General features: G+C 43.1%; 1 protein-coding gene across 1 annotated transcript in view; it reads right to left on the bottom strand.

Moving 5' to 3' along the window:
- Positions 1-24,345, bottom strand: part of epha10 (EPH receptor A10) — a 603,193-nt gene that overhangs the window by 44,627 nt on the left and 534,221 nt on the right. Inside the window, exons 9-11 of the mRNA XM_078566952.1 lie at positions 22,767-22,822; positions 4,053-4,178; positions 2,147-2,332 (exon numbers count right to left, since the gene is read on the bottom strand). Coding sequence (XP_078423078.1) covers positions 2,147-2,332; positions 4,053-4,178; positions 22,767-22,822 — 368 coding nt within the window. The remainder of the gene's footprint in view (positions 1-2,146; positions 2,333-4,052; positions 4,179-22,766; positions 22,823-24,345) is intronic.

Below are 24,345 nucleotides of genomic sequence, written 5' to 3'. Positions count from 1 at the left end.
TAAAGCATACAGTATTCTAGGCTTCATTAATAGGGGCATAGAGTGCAAGAGCAGGGAGGTTATGATGGACCTATATATGATGCTGGTTAGACCTCAGCTGCAGTATTGTCTACATTTCTGGGTGCCACACTATGGGAAGGTGTGAATGCATTGGAGAGAGTGCAGAAGGGGTTTATGAGAATGGTTCCAGGGATGAGACATTTCAGTTATGAGGAAAGATTGGAGAAGTTGGGACTGTTTTCCTTGGAGAGGAGAAGGCTGAGAGGAGACTTGATAGAAGTTTTCAAAGTCATGAGGGGTCTGGACAGAGTAGATAGGGAGAAACTGTTCCTGCTTGTAAATTGATTGAGAACCAGAGGGCACAGTTTTAAAGCATTTTGCAAAAGAAGCAAATGTGAGGTGAGAAAGAACGTTTTCACACAGCAAGTAATTAGGATTTGGAATGTGCTGCCTGGAAGTGTGATGGAGGTGAATTGAGCCATTCAAGTGGGCATTGGGTGATTATCCAAATAGAAACAATGTGCAAGGTTTCGGGGAAAAGGCAGGATTTTGGCACTAAGTTAAAATGCTCAGACAGCCAGTGCAGACATGATGGGCTGAATGGCCTCCTTCTACACCTTAACGATTCTGTGATTCTGTCAAAATTCTATGAAGACACTAATTAGACCTCAGCTAGAGCATTGTGTACAGTTCTGTGAGCCACACTTTAGGAAGGATGTGAATGCATTGGAGAGGGTGGAGAAGAGGTTTACAAGAATGGTTCCAGGGATGAGAAACTTCAGTTATGTAGATTGCAGAAGTTGGGACTGTTCCCCTTGGAGAAGAGAAGGCTAAGAGGAGATTTGATAGAGGTGTTCAAAATCGCAAGGGGGCTGGGCAGGGTAGATAGGGAGAAACCATTCCCGCTTGTAAAAGGATCGAGAACAAGAGGGCACAGATTTAAAGTGATTTGCAAAAGAAGCAAATGTGACGTGAGAAACAACTTTTTCATACAATGAGTGGTTCGAGTCTGGAATGCACTGCCTGGAAGCGGGTTCAATCCAGGCATTCAAGAGGGCATTGGATGATTATTTGAATAGGAACAATGTGCAGGGGTATGGGGAAAAGGCAGCAGAATGGCACTGAATCAGAATGCTCATTCCTGGGCTGGTGCAGACATGATGGGCCGAATGGCTTTCTGAACCGTAACAATTCTGTGATGGACTGACTGTGAACTTTCAAGCTGAATTCAATCCGGCAGGGCACCCAAGTTGTACATGATAGGGTTGAGCTTCACTGAGCATCCAGGAAAGGGTTGGGGTCAGGGGCCAAGGGTGACAAAGATGTAAACATGGTGCTAGAAATTGATCCATTTGCTTTCGGGGTGTTGAAGTTGCTGATCACAATTCCCACTCCCAATGTCATGGAGATAGGCAGCATGAAAATATGATGCTGCTTCTTCATTTAGCTGATTGTAGGATTGGTCTGAGCAGGACTCACGTTGCTGGATGGCTGTGTTCAGCAAGGAGCCAAGCAGCATGCACAGATAGCAAGTAGTGCAACCAGCCTGCTCTTTATTAAAGACAGTCGGACTCTCTTAAAAGCTGAATTACAGGAAGCTGTTGAAGAAAGAAGTGGAGCACCACGGCAGAGAGGGGGCTCCCAGGTTCATGGCTGCAATGCTGGAAGCCTTAGCAATGGAGGTGGACAAGAGAAGAGATGCCATGATTCCACGAGCAGACAGGAGTCCCTCAAGGATGACCATCAGAAGGGATTTGGAGCATGTGGCTGGGGAGTTCAATTCCTGGAGTCTGGTTCCAAGGACCTGGCAGCAGTGCCACAAGAAATCTAATGGTCAAGTGGTCAAGGTTGGTGAACAAGGAGCTCACACCCTCTACATCACTAACCTCTCACATTGCTCAATACAGCACAACCTCCATTACTCAACCATCAGCAGCCCCTGGCCCTCAGGACTCACTCATAACATCCAGATACTCCACCTCATCATCATACCCAGCACCCACTAGTCTAGTAACATTACCACTATGGCCCCTTACATATATATATATATATATAATTATAATTATTATATATATGTATAATTATAATTGATATATAATAACAGCAATGTTTAAAGTAACAGGCATCACCCCACTGAAATACCCACCTCTTGTGATAACTCCTTCGAGCCGGATGATGTTTGAGTGATCAAACTGTCCCATGATACTTGCTTCTGTCAGGAAGGTGCGCTTCTGTTTCTCTGAGCAGCCAACTTTCAGGGTTTTGATGGCCACAGGGAGCTCCCTTTTACTCGGGAGCTTAAGACAGCCTCTGCAAACTTCCCCAAACTCTCCTACAGGAGACAACAAACTTTGTCAGCACAGTTGACTATTTGCTTTCTGTAAGGTGGTGCGGGTGCGGGATGCTGCTGTGCAGGTACTTGGAGGACAGGATTGCCATTATGTGTTCGTGTGATAGGAATGGGGTGTCACTACATGTTTGTTTAGGGGTTGCGGAGTGCTCTGTTTTTTGCATGTTGGGTGAGGTTTTTTTTTGTTTTACATATTTGCATCAAGAGAGATGACATTACACATTTGTCAGGGGCTGGGGTGTGTGAACTTGGGATGGGGAGAAAGAGCTTAAGAGGGTCTCATTACCTGTTTGAAGGATGAGGATAGACCTATTTGTTTGGACAGAGGGAGGTCATTACTGAGTTGCTTTGATACAGGTCCATGTTACTATGTATTTGCCTAGGGGAAGAGGCTGATGTGTGCTTGGATTTGTTGGTGGGGGTGGGGGTGGTGTTCATTAATATTTGCTATAGGAGAGTAACAAGAGAATGTTCCCCCCTCAGACAGAAAACATGAATAATTTAAAAATAATAATGCAACAGAGGTGAGATTGAAACTTATATGGAGAATTTATAGACTTGCGTTTCATTTTATCCTGTTTTGATACTCAAGTGTGCCTGTTCACGATGTAAGTGAAACTTTACAACTAGAGTTTTGTTTGGAAAATCTTTTTCTCAAAACATTAAAGTCATGCTGATTTAAAATGAATGAGAACCAGGAATAAACTGTTCTTGTTTACATAACCCAGAGTATGAAATGTCTTGTGTGATTTCCAATAAACAAAATACATAATCTGACACTCCCACTGTGAGATTGTCAGATCCTCAAATGGTAATTGTCATACGTTAAGTGAGCTCACCCACAAAAGCAAGTAGCAGTAACTCCAGGTCCACTCTCACAGCAAAAATGAGCCTGTCCATTAAATCTGCATAAACTACAGAACACAGCACCATATTCAGGATGCTCAGGTGGTGGGTGCATGACGCCCAGAAGGCTGAACGAATGTAACTTTTCAAACACTCAGTCATTCAGAGGTGCTGTCTCCTAAACCCAGTAAAAGACAGATGTTGGAGGGGCTGCCCCTGAGGGGAACAGTCCCAACTTTGGCAGAGATACTGAGATAAATGTGGTGCCACAGCTGCTTCTGAGGGCATTGAAGTCGACCTTCTGAGGGCATTGAGGTTGACCTTCTGAGGGCATTCAGGTCGACCTCCTGGGATTGTTTTTTTTTGCCAGCACAATGAATAGTAATGTGAACGTTATCAGTGGTGCAGTTTGGGATTTTCCCTGGTCACAGGCAAGCTCAGTGCTGAACATAGTCAGAGTGTACAGCCTAGAGCTGACTGAGTACTCAGCTTACCCATACTGGTAGGTGATGTGGCTTCACGTTCACAGGGTTGAATGCATATTCTGCAACTACAGAACGAAAAACAAATTTGTTTAAACCCACTGCTCCGAGCCCAGTCAAAAAGCTGAGCAAGTGACGTGCTCCCAGAGATTTGTCACTTTGAAAATGATGGACCTGCGATGTATGAGACTAATCTCTGGGATCACTACCTTTTCTTCTCTACAAAGAAGTATCTGATCCATATAGTCACTACTTTATGACAAATCTAGTGAGAACTATTTTCAATGACAGTTGTCAGTGTCTTGAGTTTGATTTTAGCTATAATTGTAATGCCCCTTTTCTCTGTGTTGAAAATGTAATAAAATAGCCAATACCGCCTCCAATAACTCTCTCAATTTTGATACAGGAAAGGTCCAGTTCTTTGGCAAAAAGATGTACTGCTTGGATGGGATCTTCACAAGTTTCTGGATCAATATAGGTTCTTCGACTTGGAATCTTAACTGCAAAAAAAAGAAAAGACAGTCTATGTTCATTCGGGAGTAGAGACAAGAGCCCAACATCAGCAAAATAATGCAATAAGCTGGTGCAGAGTTCAGGGCTCAGCCAACATTTACTGATATTGCTCTCTACAAACCATAATTAGCACAAATTGAAGATTCCTCATCAGTCCCTTTAGCACACCACATAGGCTGCTACTTCAGTGCAGGACTGAGAGGTGGCTCAGCGGTGCTAGAATGCCATATAAATACAATTTATTCCCTTATGAACACATCATTATATCCCTCTGTATGTGTGTTCCTTGCAGGGTCCACACCATCTTCCAGTTCTTTGACAAGCTGAAGTCGATTTAATATATTTCAAATCAGAGAAGGAAATACTTCTCGTGCAGATGCTTCCACTGCCTGACCTTCAGCGCTCTCTTTCATTCCAATCATGAATTTCTTTGCTTACTTATTTTTAACACGACAATGTCATATACCACAGCATCCAATTTCATAATCCAGGGCAAGCAGAGGACGTTGAAAAACTGAAGGAAGCCTTCACTTGAAGAAGGGTGAGTTTCTTTGTTCAAACTCCTACCCGATCTCTATAAACAACAGGCTTGTGGTTCAGCGCTCAAATTATAGTGTCAGAATCAGCAAGTTAAACTGTTTACTCATTTCTGCAGGTGACCTAATCGTACCTACATGTTCTTAAATTTTACATCGGATCTTAACTGTAACAATGAAACAGTCCACATTCATGTGAACACGCTCCTTAAAACCTCTCTCTTTGACTAAGTTTTTGGTCAACTGCTCTAATATCTCTTTATGTGATTCAATGTCAAATTTTGTTTGATAATGCTCCTGTGAAGTGCCTTGGGAAGTTTTACTATACTATAAATACAAGTTGTTGTAAAAGAATGGAAGAAGGATTAGCTCGGTAGCAGGACCAGTTATGGATTTAAATGGCTTAATATTGTTCCCGATAAAAATTCTATCCCAGAAGTGTACTTATTTCAAGTTGGGTCAATTTTTTTAGCCCCTCAAAAAGTAATGCAATTTATTAAAATGATATATTAAAAACAACACATTTGTAGTTCCTGTTCATAACACTGATACCCATAACAACTGAACCTCAACAAATAAAATCATTAAAATCTCTGAACATTTTTCACCTGACGTTTTCATCTTCTTTAGGCTATTGTTTCAATTAAAGGTTGGAATCTTGTGGAGGCAATGGGGGTCTAGGCTGTCGGCTGAAAGCCAGTAAGAGTGAGCGTCGCCCCTTTTCGGGAAGGCACGTCATACCTTGTTCCAATCAAGCACTTGGCAGGCCTTCCTGTGGGGTCAAGGACCCCGGGGATGGAAGCCCCACTTATCGAGAACTTGCCAGCCAATCAGAGGCCGACATCTCTATTGAATTACATTGCCACCCAGAGGTGGTGGCTGTTGCCAGTACTACACACACCCAACACATGGCTGAAGGGCAGTGGTGAGATGGGGTGGGGTTGCTGGGGAGGGGAGTCAACAGAAAGGGCAGAGAGGTGGCTCTCAGAAGCTCCCCCTTCCTGGTGCTGGGCCCTTTGATTAGGCACTGAGTGCCTTTGAACAGGGATCCCGCACCGCCCCCACCAACCCCACCACCACCCCCCACCATCACCTTCCTTCCCCCCACTGCTCCATGAGATCCCTCAAACAACTCCACACGGGACTATCTGTAGTGTTCCCTGCATGGCGAGCCCCCCCACCTGCCAATGGGTTAATACCAGTGGTGGCAGGATGAGGCCCTTAATTGGGCATTAATTGCGCACTTAAGGGCCCCAATTGGCAGTGGGCCGGGAAGCCATCCACGGGTTTTCCCACTACAGACTTCATTGGGTGGAGGCAGGATCCCCAGCTGCCACCCTCCCACCTGATTAAATGCCACCTCCCACTGCCAAACTCACCACAGGGGAGAGCACAAGATTCCACCCAAAGTGTGCAACATAATAAAAATGTTAAACATTATATATTTTACAATGAGATTAAAGGACAGAGAAGACTCGATGGGCCGAATAGCCTACTTCTGCACCTATGTCTTACGGCCTTATAGAGATGAGGAGGAATTTCTTCTCTCAGAGGGTAGTCAATCTGTGGAATTCTTTACTGCGGAGGGCTGTGGAGGCTGGGTCGTTAAGTGTATTCAAGGCTGAGATACACAGATTTTTTAATCAGTAAGGGAATCAAGGGTTATGGGGAAAAGGCAGGAAAGTGGAGTTGAGGATTATCAGATCAGCCATGGTCTCATTGAATGGTGGGGCAGACTTGATGGGCTGAATGACCTACTTCTGCTCCTACGTCTTATGGTCTTAAGTTGCCTAAACATTGTATTTGGCGTTTTCCAGTGCCTTCATTAAGGTTTTCAACTTGAAAGCAAAAATGAAATAACTCTCATTTACATTGCAACATCCAAAGGGCATGGTAGAATACAAAGTGCTTTATAGCCAATGCATTATGTTAAAGTGCAGCCACCATTGTTATGTAGGGTGATGCCAGCCACGAGTTAAGCTGCAGGGGCTCACACAACTCCCTGGCACACAATTTCAGTCGGCTGGGAGCCAGGTGCAAAGTTGTGCCGTCTGAAGCTCTCAGAGTGGCAGTAATTGTGTATTGCTCCTTCAACTCTCCTCATTTCAATTCTGCTAAATACTGCCCTACATCACTGAGCCACTTCATGAAATACCACTTGCATTTGATCAATCATCAAACAGGGATTTGGATGCTGGGTTCATCTGTCACCTGTTTGCAGATGGTTTTGGCTTCCATCTTGGATTTCTATTAACTTCATTTGTCCCTTGGCTCTGCTTTGCCTTCAAGCATTGAAATTTGATGGCTGGCTCCTGTCTGAAACCCCTTTGAGCTTTTCCAAAGTTCTAAGTAGTTTGAAATGGGAGAAATAAGTTTCTGTTCCGAAGTTTGCCAATATGACAGACACAAAAGAACAACATTAGTTACTATTTGCAAGAGCAAAGAGACTATATGTTCCTATGGAGTCAATCATAACTTGCTTCCAATTCAAAACGAAACAGTTTCCAATGCTTGAATGGCCGCAGCTCTATTTTCCAAGGGACTGGACACGGGGCAACAATGGAGGGGAAGGTTTTCTTTCAGAGAGGGGGCACAAAAAGCTTCCATGCTTGTTCTGGCTGTATAAGTTTCGAAAAAGAAGCGTTATACTTCCCTTTTTCTGAGTGGTCAACACTGGCCCACCTTTAAGAATCACTGGATCAGCATTTGTTAGCACTGAGCGCACTCTGTGTGGCTTATGCTTTGCCCATTGGTGCATCAAAATTGTATCTGGGTCCTACAAAGGTCATGGGATCCCAATTACCATTTTGAAAATAGGTTACTGTCTGAGAAAGGCAGGCTTTAGAGCAGCCCATGTAGAGGCCCCAGTATGGCAGCATCCACCTTGGGAGCAGGAAAATGGCAGAAACTGATGCACTGCCCTTTTCATCTCACAATTACCCCATTCCTGCTGAATGAAGGCCATGGAAATCAGGGCCTTATGCCTATTGCTATAAATCTGGACATTTTCTACATGTACAACACTACTGGAAATAAACTTGTGTACATAAAAGTCATCTGGTTAACACATATTTACATCAACAATTAGCTCCAGTTGGCCTCAGGACGTGTCAATTTAGGTCACTTTTTCAAAGGGAATCCTGAGCAATTGCCTTAAAGTGACAAGTCAGGGATAAAACGAGACAAGAGCAATTAGGGATGGACAATAAATGCTGGCTTTGCCAGTGATGCTCATGCCCTATGAATGGATAGAGAAAAAGAAGCAAAACAGGCTGCAGCACATCAGTTGCCTGTTCTATATACTGCCTGATGTTCACTTCCATTGACTTCAATAGAATAGACCCACTGAGTGTGTTATATAATGTTTGGCCAACATGATTTTACCTGTTTTGCGCCAAATCCCATGTCAAATTTCGCCTTGCCATTTCTACCAGCTAAACACCATGATCATGCTACAGATTCCAGATGGGCAAGTAGTCTTGGAGGTCAACCAACATATAATTCATAGCAGAGTGATGATTATGATCTGATCTCTGCCTCACGTGAGGTTCAAGCTTTCCACTCTATATATATATATATATATATATATGTATATAATATATATGGTAACTGGAACCTCTTATTAGATTACAGATCGGTAGCTTCTCTCCTCTTCAACATATGGTATTCAATTGTAGAGTTATATCAAAATACGACAGTGCAATGTCTGGCATAATGTTCCTTAATCCTCCATGAGCATGTTGATATTGATTGCAGTGAAGCAATGTGAGAAAGCTGCTCTCATCTTTCCTTTTAATTGTGCTGTGCAGGTCAATGCTCCACTCCTACCAGACATCTCTCACCCAATCAATCTTTGGCTAATAGTGGACTCAATGTCGAACTCACCACCAAAAGCCTTGAGCATAATGGGGGTGCCTCACATGGGACAAAATCAAATCATAATGATCTCATGTGCGCTGCAACAAATGACCCTTTCCTGGTTGAATGTGCATTAGAATTTTTTTTAAAATTACGCAGCAGCAAGTTGAGATGCCTTTATATTGATTCATCTCATGATTTAAAAGATCCTTTCCGAGCAGCCTGCTATAATAAACTGGATTAAGATCAGCATCACAGCATTGCATCATGAGTATTGAATAAATCTGCAGAGAAATTGTGTCTCATAATTTCATTTGTGACACTGCGCTATATTACAAATAAGACTGTTAAGTGAGCTGTTCAGGTTTGTTACGTGTAATAAAAGTTCTCAGTCGAGAGGAACTTTCTACCCAACATAAGGTATTGGGAGGTAAAGTCAATAAAAGGAAACATATTTAGCAAATAGACTGCATCTTGGAAATAATTAACAAACAAGTTTAGAGGCTTCTCTAGTTAACTTTATAACAATCCTAGGCCAGAGCCTGGGACATGGCTGGGGGGCGTGGCGGGCAATCCAGTTAGGGACCAGTGACATTTATTTTAAAATAGGCAAAGTTTGTGATTCAAGATGATTTCTAAGTGAATAAAGCCACAAGATTCCATGAGTTTTGAACAAGCAAACATAAACTTTACAAGTTCAGAAAGATAAAACAATTTACAATATCTATCTTTTACTCTAACATTCGGGGTAAGTGTGAGGTACATGTGAATTAACAGGGAAACAGTGGTCGAACACCTCATACTACAGAATAAATGCGACCAAACCCAATTCAACGGATTTCACAACAACCCACCCAGATGTTTGTCACATTGTGTGCCAACCAATCTCACTGAAACTCTGTGTTTCTCAAAAGGATTTCCAATCTTCACCTTTGAATTAGTCCCACTCCCTTGCCCTTTTCCCATAATCCCTGAAAAAGTTCATTTTTAAGTATACATCCAATTCCTTATTGAAAATAACAATTGAATCTGTTCCCACTACCCTTTCAGTGTTATGGTATGGCAGGTGGTAATTTCCAGGCTAACCAAATCTGAAAGGCAAACTTGGCCAAGCTATCGCAACGATTTACAATTTGTATTTTTTATTACGAGAAGGTATGTGCTCTGAAGTCAGAAGTAAAGATTCCACCACCACTTTTGGAGATTTTAAATATTATATTAAAACATTTATTAACAAAAGAAAAGAAAACTTAAACACACAAGATTGCAGTTACTCAGGTAAATTTAGTCTTATAATACTTCCCAAAAGATTTCTACTCAGCTAGACTCGCAAATAAACACCCTTTTCCAGGCAACAGTCCAAACAGATTGTTAATCTATAAAACATCAAGTAATATTACCACAAAGGCCCCACTGTTGCTATAAGGGAGGTATTTCACAGGGCTTCCCTCTCCCTTGAGAATAGAAATCCAAGGCTAAAACAAAACCTTGCTTTCTGGAACAAGCAAGCATTTCTCTGGGTTGGCTATAGGCTGCTTTTCACAGGTCTGTCTTCGCACAGCGCACTTTTCATGACCTCACATGGCCACTCGCTCAGACAGCTTTCAATATTCCCTTAAACATATTTTCTCCCCTTTTATCTCTAAACCCATTGTTCTAAACTTTCTTTGGAAGTTACCTTTCCCAGAATAAAAATCTCTCATGTTGTCACTATAGCCAGCAATTTAGGGAAAAATAAACTTAATAATGTTGCCTCATTTTGTTCCAATCTTTGCCAGCTGTAAAACTTCCTGTTTGAAATTGAACAGCTCACTTATCTCCTAATGCAAATTTCCATTCATCCTGTATCTACTGGGATCTCATCTTAGCTCGCCCATCTCGATTTCAAAATGCCTGCTTTTACACCAAACCCCTTTTATGATTTAAACCTTGCAGTCTGACTGCCTTCATCTTAATTAAATTAGTCACACACACACACACAGCCCCCACAAGCCTGCTTCACAGTATCCCACAATAATATTAGGAAAAATTATATTCTTACACCAGGCAATGCATTCAAGATCACAACAGCATAGTGTAAATTCTTGAATGGCAAGGGGGTCAAAAGTTATAGGATGCCAGACAGGAAAGGCCACAATTCAATCTTATTGAATGGCGGAGCAGGCTCAAGGGAACAAGCAGCCTACTCCTTCACCTATTATTTATGTACACTGATGTATTTGAATGTTTAATGTGATTGTTGACAAAGTTTGTATGATACTTCTGTTTGACCTGTTGAGACATACTGGTTTGCTGCCAGCCTTGCCTGAGCCCCAGGCCCGAGTTGATTTTCCCCACTCTTTCCTCCATGCTGGGTCCCCAGGCTCTAGTTCAGGTGGCTTGGTGTCAATGTCAGTGCTGGCAGGGTATTTGGGTCTAGGCTACATCTCGGGCTTGGGTTCCATGCGGTGTTGTCTTCCTCCCAACTCCAACTCATCCACCTTTGCCAACCCCCTCAGCCCAGGCTGATATCTGTTGACAGCCAGCAATGAAAGTGAGTGAGATCCTGTTGCTGCCAGGTCAACACTGCTTCTGACTTCTGTCTCACATCCAGTGTAAGGCTCTTCAATTTCCTCAATGGGGACAGTCAGAGATACAATTCAAAACACAACAATGTAAACGGGAGAAGAATATTGAAAGGAAGTGGGCGCTAAATGAGAAATGATGTAAGAATGCAGATACTGGCATGTTTAAAAGTGACAGCTGCAGAGTGTATAGAGAGAGATAAGTGCAGAACATTATCTGACAGTTTCTGGGAAGTGTGTGTGTGATTGACAGCTGCAGAGTGTATAGAGAGAGATAAGTGCAGGAAGTTCACTGACCGTTCCACAGAGTCTGATTGATAACTGTAGGTACGATTAGAGTGAAAACCAAGAATATAAAATTGGTTGATGGGCCCCCTCCCCAGCTCAGGCACAGCAACTAGTGCTGACCAACTTAGCGGCCATTCAAACTGGGATCCAGGGCTTCAGGAGTGTCTATCCCAACAGCTACACGGTTTACAATTTAATCTACAGGACTGAAGACATGGGAGTGAGGAACCCAATCTGGGAGCTTTTCATCAGCAGAGATAAGAAGACAATTGTTGTAATCAACAGGTCAATACCACACCGACGATAGAGCCAGGGATTAAAGAACAGAAGGGGGGTGGGGGGTGGGGTAGTGGGTGAGTGGGGAAGGGAGACCGGGGCAAAAATGGGGCATGGGAAGAGAGACTGGGGAAAAGGTGGAAGGGGAAAAAAGAGTGACTGGAGCAAAGTGGGGATAAAGAGACACTAGGCAAAAGTTTGAGGGTGGGTGTGTGGCGATGAGAGACGGGGGAAAAAGGAGTGGGGAAAGCGACCGGAGTGAAAAACAGGGAAGATGGGGAGGGGGGGGGGGGTTGGAAAGATGGATGGGGAGGCTTGATGTGATGGAGGTGGAGGCAGGCATGGTTGAGGGGGAGGCAGGCGGGATGGAGGAGGAGGCTGGTGTGTGATGGAGGGAGTGGTGGGCGCAATGGAGAAGGAGGCGGGTGTGATGGAGTGGGTGGCTGGGTTTATGTGTGTGGTTGAGAGGTAAATGAGGCACATTTAGGCAGTAGAAGAGGTTAAATTCCTACTCGCTGAGGCCCTGAGATCTTCCATCTGGGGCTCAAAGCCTAATTTAATTTTAGCTAACAGTTTAAGTGGAAAATTATTGAGCGCCTTCTGGAAGTCCATATAAACCACATCCATAGCATTCCCCTGTCCACTACTTTAGTTATTTTCTCAAAAAGGTTCTATTAAGTTAGATAGTCATGACCTATCCTCTGCAAATCCACGTTGGCTTTCTCTAATCAGCTCAAATTTCTCTAAGTGCTCACTTACTCAGTTCTTGAATTATAACTTCTCCAAAAGAGATGTTTGACTAAAAGGCCTATAACTTCCTGGTTCCTCTCTCTCACTTATCATCAATAATGGAGTTACATTTGCAACTTTGAAATCTAAAGGGACAGTTCCTGAATTGAGAACATTTTGGAAGGTTATGGCTAAATCATCTGCAATTTCCTCACCTGCTTCCTTTAAAATTCTGTGCTGAAAGCCACTTCTGAACACTATTATTCTTTTCTTACTCTTTTTTTTCTGAATTATGTCAACTACAATGAGTCCCAGTCCTTGATTCATTATTAATTTCCCTGGAATATGAAATTTACTATCCTCTTACTCTTCTGTGAAGACTGATGCAAAGCAAATCCTCAACAAATTTGCCATTTCCCTATCTTCATTTGCAATATTAATTGGCCACATTATCTCGACTCCCTTTTTTCTAATAAAATCTCTGTGTTAACCTTGATATCCTTCGTAAACTTTTTTTTGTATTTCCTTCTGCAATTCTTCAGAACTTTTGAATCTTCGTTTGTTGTTCTATCTCCCAGCCTCTGGATCTACATTATTCTTTGCACCTTTGTATGTTCTTTGCTTTATTTTTATGCAACCTCTCACCTGCCTTGTCCACTCAGGCTGTTTAATTGGTAAGTAGAGTTCCTGGTCCTCAATTGAGCTAAATTGTGTTTTGAACGTACCCCACTATTCTCTATAGTATTACCCAATAACAGCTTTCACCAGTTTATTGTGGTCAGTCAACAACTTCAATGTGCTTCTACTTAATGACTTTATCTAAATAAAATATCCCAAGGTGCATCACAGGAGTATAATGAAACAAAATTTGACACCAAGCCATGTAGAAGCCATTAGGACAGATGACTAAAACCTTGTCAAAGAGGTAGGTTTACAGGAACATCTTAAGAAATGAGCGCAAGAGGGGAGGTGTGATTTAGAGAGGGAATTCCAGAGCTTAGGACCTTGCCATGGCTGCCAATGGTGTAGTGAAAAATCGGAGATATTCAAGTTGCCAGAATTGGAGGAGCACACATATCTTGAAGGGTAGAGGGTTGGGGGAGATTATAGATAGGGATGAGTGAGGCAACGGAGGGATTTGAAATCACGAACAAGAATTTTAAAATTAAGGCATTGCCAGACCAAGAGCTAGTGTAGAACAAGCTACAACAGGGGTGATGGATAAACAGGACTTTGCACAATTTGGACACGCGGGGGCTTGGGTGAGCTCAAGTTTATGCAGGGTGGACGATAGGAGGCAGATCAAGACAGCAGTGCAATAGTCAAGTACAGAGGTCAGAAAAAAGCATGTGTAACTGTCTCATGCCATTAAAGTTACCAAAATCTAATACCTCAATAACTATGTTAGGTTTCTTCTTTTCAAACCACACATTGAGTTTGATAGATTATGTTCACTGTTATATTCAGGTAAATGCTCCCTTGTTACTAAATTATTCACTAATTCTGGCTCACAACTCATTACTAAATCTTTTTAGTTTCTTACAAGAACATAGGCTGAAAAGTACTCTGATCTGATATTGGATAAAGTACAATCTCTCATTCATAAGAACAGCAATAACGCAGATGACACCAATTACTGAAGAAAAATATTAATTTGGTGGAATAGGGTGAATGATCATCTGCATTAAACATCATCCCAGTTTGAAAAAGTGAATAAATTTGGAGCTGCCTTATTAATGATGCCGATTCCTATATATTTAACATTGCATTAATTAGTAATCGAATTGCTGTGACACTGTAGAGGTGCAATGTATCTGAGCACTAAGACGTAAGGGAGAACTTTCCCAGCATGTTTAGGGGCAAGCAGGGTGAGAAACTCCCAGAAACCGATGTTGGGTCAGATTTCCAATGTGATCCCGCCTTCCATGCCCTGGGTGGAACTGAAGGGGATTGGGAACCCCCTTGCATCTGTTGAGTGAGTAATCAAACAGTTGTTGAGGTTGTTAAGAAGTCAGTTGTGAGGTGCTCTAGCCCTGAATCCTGGATTTCCCAGCCATGGGGCCTGTTTTCCAACCTGAAAGCAAGTTGCCAGGGTCACCAAGATGAATGCACAGCGGGAAGAGCTTCTTCAGTAAAACTGACAAGCTAGGAAGGCATTGATCAGTTATTGCTGAAGAACTCCAGCCATAGCCTTTGAGAGACTGCTGTTCAAAGCACCTCATCTCTCTGAGAATGCTTTCACTGCTTGACAGATGATTGCCAACTTATTGGAAGGCATTTCACCTGCCTAGCATTTCGGCAACCTCCCCCACCTCAATATGGGTGGCATAGTGACATTGGCGCTGGACCAGTAATCCAGAGACCCAGTGCAATGCTCTGGGGATCCAGGTTCGAATCCCACCATGGCAGATGATGAGATTTGAATTCAATAAAAATCTGGAATTAAAAGTCTAATGATGACCATGAAACCATTGTTGATTAACACTTCTGCTGCTGCTGGAGCAGTTGGTGCTTGTGTGGGCTCTGCTCCTAATCCTCAGCAGGAGTAAATGGGTGAAGCTACAAAAGGTGCTGCCATGCTGTGCTCAGAGTTGGCAGTAGGAAATTGCCACTGCAGGTTAAGTTTTTAAAATTCATTTACGGGACGTGGGCAGCGCTGGCTGGGCCAGCATTTATTGACCATCCCTAACTGCCCTTGAGAAGGTGGCGGTGAGCTGCCTTCTTGAACCGCTGCAGTCCAGACTTTTTAGCAGACTGATACAATTGACTGTCTTGCTAGGCCATTTCAGAGGACAGTTAAGAGTCAACCACATTGTTGTGAGTCTGGAGTCACATGTCGGCCAGACTAGGTAAGGATGGCAGATTTCCTTCCCCAAAGGTCATTAGTGAACCAGATGGGTTTTCACCAGCAGCTTTTACCTCAGTTACATGCCTCTCCAAAGAGCAGAGGGGATGGACACAAACATCCAGCTGAAAGGGGAGTGAGAACCCTCCACCACTGCAACCCCCACCCCCCCACCCCACCACAATCCCCCCACCAAGGATCAGCTCCCCTGACATTTCTGAGCGCCACTGCCTCAGGAGGTTCAGGTTCCCACAGCAGGTCACTGGTGCTATCTGCAATTTTCTGGAACAGGACCTCCTTCCCAGTGGACCAGGTGGGTATCCAATGCCAATGTGCGACAAGGAACCTGTCGCAGGAGGGCCAACCCACCACCAACCCCTCTCCTCTCAAACCCCTTGGATCTCTGCCTTTCCCTGAGGTGGCAGCTCACTACTATCTTCTGAAGGGTAATCAGGAATGGGCAACAACTGCTGGCCTTGGCAGCAATGCCCACGAACAATGAATGAATAAAAAACCCTTCTGTGCTGTTGCAGGTGTATGCCTACTGGAAGCTAAACAGTCGGGGTAGGTGATGGGAAGAATTAGGGCGATAGATAAACCCAGGACAGTAGCCCCCACACAACAGGACTGGACCAGTCTGTGCCAAGTTACTGGTCTTAATAGAAGAGTCTCTTGCATTGTAGGAATCCGGCAGGGACCCTACTACCGTTCTCTGCCACGTGAACACTGTCGAAACGTCTTTGAGTGGGTGTCAGGAAAGAACAGAGTTGGGATTGACAGTAAAACACCCAACTCCACAGTTATATGGCTAAGTGTCTCTGCTTACAGATCTCTCATAACAGTTGGGCAGAGTTACATGGGCTCTGGCTAGCATCTGGTCACTGCTTGGTGAATCTAGACTTGGGAGATTGGGATTTGGAGGGGGATCAGAGGGTGAATCCCATGTCCCACTCCTCCATAAAGCAATGTTTAGATACAACAATATATTGCACCTCCACAGCCCTCCTACTGTTCTGCGGTACTAAATGTGCACTGTAAAACTTGAGTTCCCATGCCTCAATGGAAAAGGAATCAAACCATCTGCCTTTGAACAGAGAGCACAAAATTGCTGTAAGATTTTCTGGCTATTCTGACCCTCAGTCCATGCTAACTCAGAGGGACAACATTCCCCCAGCAGGTAGTAGGGAACATTGCTGCTATACACGTTACGTGTCATTTTGTGACTTTGTACTACTGGCTCTGATTAAATGTTGAGATCAGAGATAGTGCAGACTCAAATTCCTGTTATACACTGAAGGAAGGGGGTGGGAGAGTGGACACGGTGGTCTACACCAGTGACAGATATCCAAAGCAATTGCGCTTTATGTGTAGCAGAACCATATACTTTAGAAACATGTTAACAATGTCACTACACATTGTACACAGAGGAAAACTTCACTCAGATCCATCACTGAAAGAAGATACTGATTCCTTTTGAAGTTAGCTGAGAGAGGACATGATGTCTATGGTGATTTATTTTACTGACAGGATTACAATGGGCAAAGAATACCCAGGGGTAGTTTCATAAATCTGTTATTCTGGGTAATTTTTTATTGCGACAAGCTTTAAAGTGACAGTATTTAGACATGCATACACCATTCGCAGGACTCCACAACAAAAGAAGACAGAAACATTGAATTAAAAACAGAAAATGCAGGAAATACTTACTAGGTCTGACAACATCTGCAGAGTGAGAGAGAGAGAGAGTGAGAGAGCTAGAGAGAGAGAGCGAGAGAGAGAGAGAGCGAGAGAGGGAACGAGAGAGAGCGAGAGAGGGAACGAGAGAGAGCGAGAGAGAGAGAGAGGAGAGAGCAAGAGTGAGAGAGCAAGAGCGAGAGAGAGAGGCAGCGAGAGAGAGGGAGCGAGAGAGAGGGAGCGAGAGAGAGGGAGCGAGAGAGAGGGAGCGAGAGAGGGAGAGTGAACGAGAGAGAGAGGGAGAGGGAGTGAGAGAAAGTTGGAATGAGGAGGCAAGAGAGAAAGGGAGACTAGCCTTTCAGGTTACCTGTTGCATCTCTAATGTTTTCCAGTTCTGATAAAAGCCTATGACCTGAAAAGTTAACTGCTTTTCTCTCTCCAGAGATGCTGAGAGACCTGCTGAACATTTCCTGTTTTTATTTCAGATTTTGAGCATCCCCAGTATTTTGCTTCTGGAAAAATAGACTTTGGGTTAAATTAACTGTTTAGCCACCACCCTGACGTAGTAACACAGTCTTCGCTAAACGTTGATAAGTCAATTTCAATACCACTCAAAAGTAAGAAAGCCAAAGAATGCCAGATTCCAGCCCTTTCTTTATGCTACCAGGAGGGTGAAAAGGGAAGAGACTATCTGCAGGAACGTTGCCCAGGATAACAACTCAGTCTCATACAAGACGCAATACTGTGACTGTAGCCTCTGAATGTGATAAATATTTAAAAATTAAACCGCAGTGTTGATAGCAGCAGTTTACCAGATCAACACTATTCATTTACTGAATGCATTTTCCTAAACTAGGTCCACATTTTACAGATTACTCATGTTCTAAAACATTACAAGCTCCAACTTCTCTGTTCCACTGACTCTGGTCTCTTTTGCATCCTATCCCTTTCGCTACCATTGGCATCTGCGGTGTTAGCCAAACAGGGCCCAGGGTCTGGAATTTCCTCCCTAAATTCCTTCACTTCGCTCTCCTCATTTTAAGACCCTGCATAAATCTTACCCTCTTCAGCGACACATCAGGTTACCTTCTTTGAGGCAGTTTCTTAGATTCCAACTTAATGGCACTATATAATTGTAAGTTGGTTGTTGTTGTAGATGGATGCTTTCCCTGAAATTTCCACTCCATCATACCTGATCGCTAAAGTGGAGCTCTTTTGAAAGCTTCATTTACCTTGACTGATTTCGAAAGCTGCTTCTCCTTCATTATTCTTATCTTTGCTGTACACAGTACTGGGAAGTGCTCAGAGTATGAGATAACACACAAAATTGGAGAGATTAACCTGTCAACTAAAATCCCCCATAGAATTAGTCTTATTAAAACAAACAGAAGTGCTGATGCCAGCACACTTCCGAAACATTGGGAAACGCTTCACAGGTCAAACCAAGTCCTGGGAACGGACAACAAGATTTCTGCTGCACAGTTGCTCGATCATTTTTTTATACCAGTATAGGGCGTACACTGGAGCTAAATTGACTACAAAATAATGGGGAGGTGCCACAATACGTTATCAATGAGACAATGAACTAAGTTCAGTAATTATGCCCAGAATTGCCTACACGGTGCATTTTGCAAACCTTGCTTCTGATGGGTAAGGGATTCGGTGCTGGTGGTGTGCAGAAGTCATGCCAAGACTGTACAGCACAGGCTCAACCAACCAGCTGGATTCAAGGCAGGTAGCAGGCCATCCAACCCCTCACAACGAGGAGCCCAGAAGGCAGGAGCGGTATTTCAGGCAACGAGAAAGGCTGATGGGGCACCGACATCTAGGGCTGGGTCAGGGGGAACGTGGAGGTGTTGGGGGTAGGCATGGGAGGGACAACTGAAGCAGGAGACACCCAAAGGTTCTTTGGCCAGGCCTGAAGGAGTACACTTGATCCTTCGGCCCCACAAGCAAAAATTTAAATGACTTACTTTTCTGGGTCTCTTCCAGGCCCCATGCACTTGCTGCTACATTGGCCTTGTGGAGAACTCAGGATGGCTTCCCCACTCTTGGGTAAAAATTACAGTCAGGCCCCATGACATCATCAGAGCCTGATCTGCATATTTAAAGGAAGACCATTTAGTAGGCCATTTAGGACTGAGATTAGGAAGAATTTCTTCACACAGAGGGTGGTAAATCTTTGGAATTCCCAACCCCAGAGGGCTGTGGAGGCTCAGTCACTGAGTATGTTCAAGACAGAGATCAATAGATTTTTAGATAGCAAAGGCATTAAGGGATATGGGGAAAATGGCATTGAGGTAGAAAATCAGCCATGATCTAATTGAATGGTGGAGCAGGCTCAAGGGGCTGAATGGCCTATTCCTGCTCCTATTTCCTAAGTTCCTCTATTTCCAGCTGCCTTTTGGCGTGTGTGTCATGCTCCTGCTAAAAGCAGCAGGTTAGATTGGTATCCTACGGGATGGAAGCAGGATTGGAGGTTGCTCCCCTGTCTTGACTGCTCCTGTACCCCATTTCCTCAAAGGACATCCTCATCCTCTTTGATGGTGGAGCACAGCACATCGGCAGCCATCTTCAGCCCAAAGTACTGAGTGGATGATCCATCTCGGCCTCCTCCTGAGGTCCCCATCATCCCATCATCACAGATGCCAGTTTTCAGAAAAGTTAATTCACTGCATGTGATATGAAGAAATGGGTAACTGCGCTGGGTACAGTAAAAGCTATGGGTCCAAACAACAGCCGGGCTGCAGTGTTGAAGACTGCTCCAGAGCTAGCCATATCCTAGCCAAGTTGCTCCGGTACGATTACAACACTAGCACCTGCCTGACAAAATGGAGAATTTCCCAGGTGTGGAGTTCACAAAAGATAGGAAAAATCCAATCCGGTCAATTACCACCCCATAAGTGTACCAAAGAGCTGAATCCTAGAGCTCAGGTGAGAGTAACTGCCCTTGATATCATGGCAACATTTGACCGAGTGTGGTATCAAGGAGCCCCAGCAAAACTGGAGTCAATGGGAATAAGGGGAAAATCTCTCAGAACAAAGAAAGATGGTTGTGGTTGTTGGAGGCCAATCATCTCAGTCCCAGGACATTGCAGCTGCCATTCCTGAGGGTAGTGTCCTCAGACCAACCACCTCAGCTGCTTCATCAATGACCTTCCTTCCATCCTAAGGTCAGAAGTGAGGGTGCTGCTGATGATTGCACAATGTTCAGCACCATTCCCGATTCCTCAGATACTGAAGCAGTCTGTGTCCATAAACAGCAAGCCCTGGGCCATATTCAGGCTCAGGCTGATAAGTGGCAAGCAACATACATACCACCAAGTGCCAGGCAATGACCATCGCCAAGAGGAAGAACCTAATCATCTTCCTTTGACATTCAATGGCATTACCATTGCTGAATCCCCCACTATCAACATCCTGGGGGTTGCCATTGACCAGAAACTGAACTGGACCAGCCATATAAATACTGTAGCTACAAGAGCAGGTCAGAGGCTGGGAATTGTACAGTGAGTGATGCACTTTCTAAAGCCTGTCCATCATCTAAAAGGCACAAGTCAGGAGTGTGATGGAATTCTCCCCACTTGCCTGGATGAGTGCAGCTCCAACAGTCAAGAAGCTTGACACCATCCAGGACAAAGCAGCCCGCTTGATTGGCATCCATCCACCACCTTAAGCAATCACTCCCACCACCACCGATGCACAGTGGCAGCAGTGTGTGTAATCTACAAGATGCACTACAACAAACTCGCCAAGGCTTCTGCGACAGCACCTTCCAACCTGCAACCTCTACCACTTAGAAAGACAAGAGCAGCAGATACATGGGATCACCACCACCTGCAAGTTCCCTCCATGACTGACTTGGAAATGTATTGTCTTCCTTCACTGTCATTGGGTCAAAAATCTGGAACATCCTCTGCAACAGCACTGTGGATGTACCTTCACCAGATGGATTGCAGCAGCTCAAGGCAATGCCTCACCACCACTTTCTCAAGGACAATTAGCAGTGGGCAATGAATGTTGGTCTTGCGAGTAATGCTCACATTTCATGAATGAAGACTTTATTTTAATTCCATGAGGCAGGCAGAGTTAAAACCTATCATGTTTCTTTTTAACTTCTCTCCTGGCTTCAGTTTTTGGGGAAGAATAGAATGATGGACTGTTCTTTCACTACAATGATTATCTAATGCTTGAGACTTAGCTTTGCTCAAATGACACCCCTTATTTTTGCCTCCAGGATGACGGGGAGAGAATGGGGCAAAGTGATTAGTTTTGAATTATTTTGGCAGAAATGAGTATGCATGAGCATGATCGGCTGAATGGCCTCTTTCCTTGCTGTAGATGAATGTGATACTGTGTTTTTAAAATGAGCCCGTTGTGATTTGCTTCTTTCAGTCAAGATTTTAAAAATAGTTGTTGATTTTCATTCCAATTCTGAATCGATTTAGATGGGTGGTCTGGTTTTCCTACTTGGACCTTCTTGTTCTTCTTGAAGTTTTTTAAAACTTCATAACTTAGGCCCTCAGGACCCAAGCTGACAGACCGCCATCAATCCCCCTGGACTACTTCTTAGGAACCTGGCGAGGAGGTGACCAGGTTCAAGAGGTGCCTCAGCTGATCAATCAGAATTCTCAATAATCTCCATATGGGTATCCAGTTCTGGCCTTCATATTCTAAAGAAATATATAGAGGTATTGGAGAAGGCACAAATAAAATTACGAGGAAAATTTAGCAGAACTGAAATGTTACTTATACCCATCAGGGAAGATTGAACAGGTTGGGGCACTTTTCTTTAGAAAAGAGAAGGCAGAGGAATTTCTTGTAGTGGTCTTAAAGATTATGAAAACATTTGATAGGGTAGAAGTGGAGATGATTTCACTTATGTGGGGAGACCAAAACGATGGGCCATAAATATAGGATGGTCACTAATACATCCAAGATAGGATTCAGGAGAAACTTCTTTATTTAGAGAGTGGTTAAAATGTGGAACTTGCTACCACAAGCAGTAGTTGAGGTGAATAGCATTGATATATTTATGTGGAATTGAGACAAATGCATGAAGTAGAAAGAAGTAGGGTAGGCTGACAGTGTTAGATGAAAGGGATGGAATCAAGTTTGTGTGGAGCAAAAACAGCGACATGGACCAGTTCGGATGAATTACCTGTTTCTGTTCTGTAATTTTTATGCAATTCTATGTAAAATGTGTTTGACACACGGCATTGCACAAATTTTGATGTCTTATCAAGATTTATGTCTTCAAGCAAGAGAAAATTATCTTGATATACCATCAGGAACACTAACAGAAGTTGTTCTTAGCAAGGAATCATGCAACCATCCATTCCTTACAACTGCAGTCAAGTAACCATGGTTACACAAAGATAAAAACATATTTTCTTAATTAGAGATTTATTGCTACAAATTGCCTGATTTAAAAAAAAACAAACTTTCAATTACAGCAAACAGAACATCCAAACATCTAAAGACTGGAGTGATTGAGTATAAAAGACTTAACAGAATAATTCATGGCATGGCTTGCCTACGGCATCCAGTTCCTATAGATCTTTGAATGTTCTGTGTTGTCTGTGCAGGAAACACGGTTAATGGGAATATGAAGTTGTCAATTCTGCCCTCTCTGGAGAGCTTTATTGCAAACTCACAAGGGTAACATGCTTCAGAAGGAGCAATTGTATAGGCAACTGCACCAACAATTCCACCCAGGAAGTGCATTATTAAAACACTATTATGGCAGCACAGTGTTGTGAAATGTGACCTGTACATCTCTGTTAGTCTGTGGATGGTACTTACAGTGGAAATAAAGCTCCTCGTCTCCATCTTGACTGGCCTTGCTGTACCCACAATGCCTGAAACAGATGGGATTCAAGGTTCATGTCATGTATATTTAAACCAGCTACAACCAGCTTAAGGAGCAAATGATCCCGAAAAAAATGATCAGTGTTTCTTGTAGCCATTTCAACACTTTTTTTTTCTAGGCATATAGGAACCAGAGTTGGCTATTTAGCCCGCCTAACCAGTTCCACCAGTCAGCTAATAGCTGATCTGTTTCCAAGCTCTATTTACTCAGCTTGATTCCATAGCCCTCAATATATTTGCTGAACAAAAATCTATCACTCTCAGTATTTACATTTTTAATTGATTTGGTCTTATGAACATTTTGGAGAGAGAGAGGAAGTTCCAGATTTCCAATACACATCTTGTGAAGAAATTCTTCCTGACATCACCCAAATGGCTTAGCTCTAATTTTAAGATTCTGCCCCATTGTTCTGGTCTCCCCCACCAAAGAAAATAGTGTCTCTCCAACTACCCTACCAAATCCTTTAATCATCTTTAAATACCTCAATTAGATCATCCTTTAATCTCCAATACTCAAAGAGATACGAGCCTGGTCTGTATAACCTGTCCACATAATTTTAACACTTTTACACAGGTATCATTCCGATTTATGTGCATGGCATCTCCCTGTCCAATACATCTTTCCTCAAGTGTGGTGCCAAGAATTGAACACAGTGCTCCAAAAGTGGCCTACCCAGATTTTATACTGCTACCTGGAATGTACAGCACAGAAACAGACTGTTCAACCAACTGGTCAATGCCAGTGTTTATTCTTCACATGAGCCTCCTCCCATCCCTTGACATGTCACCCTAATGGCATAAACTTCTAGCCTTATCTCCCTTACATGTTCCTCTAGCTTTCCCATAAATATATCTATACTATTTGCCAAAACAACTCCATGTGGTGATAAGTTCCATATTCTAACCAGTCCCTGAGTAAAGAAGTTTCTCCCAAATTCCTTATTAGCTAGGTGTGACAATTTTATATTTACGAATCCCAGCTTTGGGCTCCACACAAGTGGTAACATTTTCTCTACATCCATCCTTTCAAAACTTTTCATAATCAAAAAGATTTATATCAAGTCATCTCTCAGCTTTCTTTTTTCTAGGGAAAAGAGTTCCATTCTGTTCCATTTTTCCTGCTAGATATAACCTCTTATCATCCTTGCTGCACCTTCTCCAGTGATATTTACACAATATCAAGACCAAGTATGTGCATAGTACTCCAAGTGAGGTCTAACCAAGTTTCTATGCAATTTTAAACTAAATTCTGTTTTTCAGAAATGAATCCCAGTGCTTTGTTTGCTTTTTAATGGCCTTATTAATGTGTTGCTACTTTTAGTGATATGTGTCTCTGTATTCCTACATTCTTTTGCTCATTTACCCCATTCAGACTCTTATTTTCCAGGGAATATGCGATCTCCTTATTCTTCCAACAATATGCACCAAGATGCTTAGCTATATTGAAATTCATTTGGCAATTATATTTCCATTCTCCAAGTTTAATGTCGTCTAGTATTTTGTCACAGTATTT

Source organism: Cetorhinus maximus, chromosome 21 (genome assembly GCF_964194155.1).
Source record: "Cetorhinus maximus chromosome 21, sCetMax3.hap1.1, whole genome shotgun sequence".
Lineage (NCBI taxonomy): Eukaryota > Metazoa > Chordata > Chondrichthyes > Lamniformes > Cetorhinidae > Cetorhinus > Cetorhinus maximus.
Note: the sequence above shows the minus strand (reverse complement) of the source record. Positions and strands in the feature narration are given on the sequence as shown.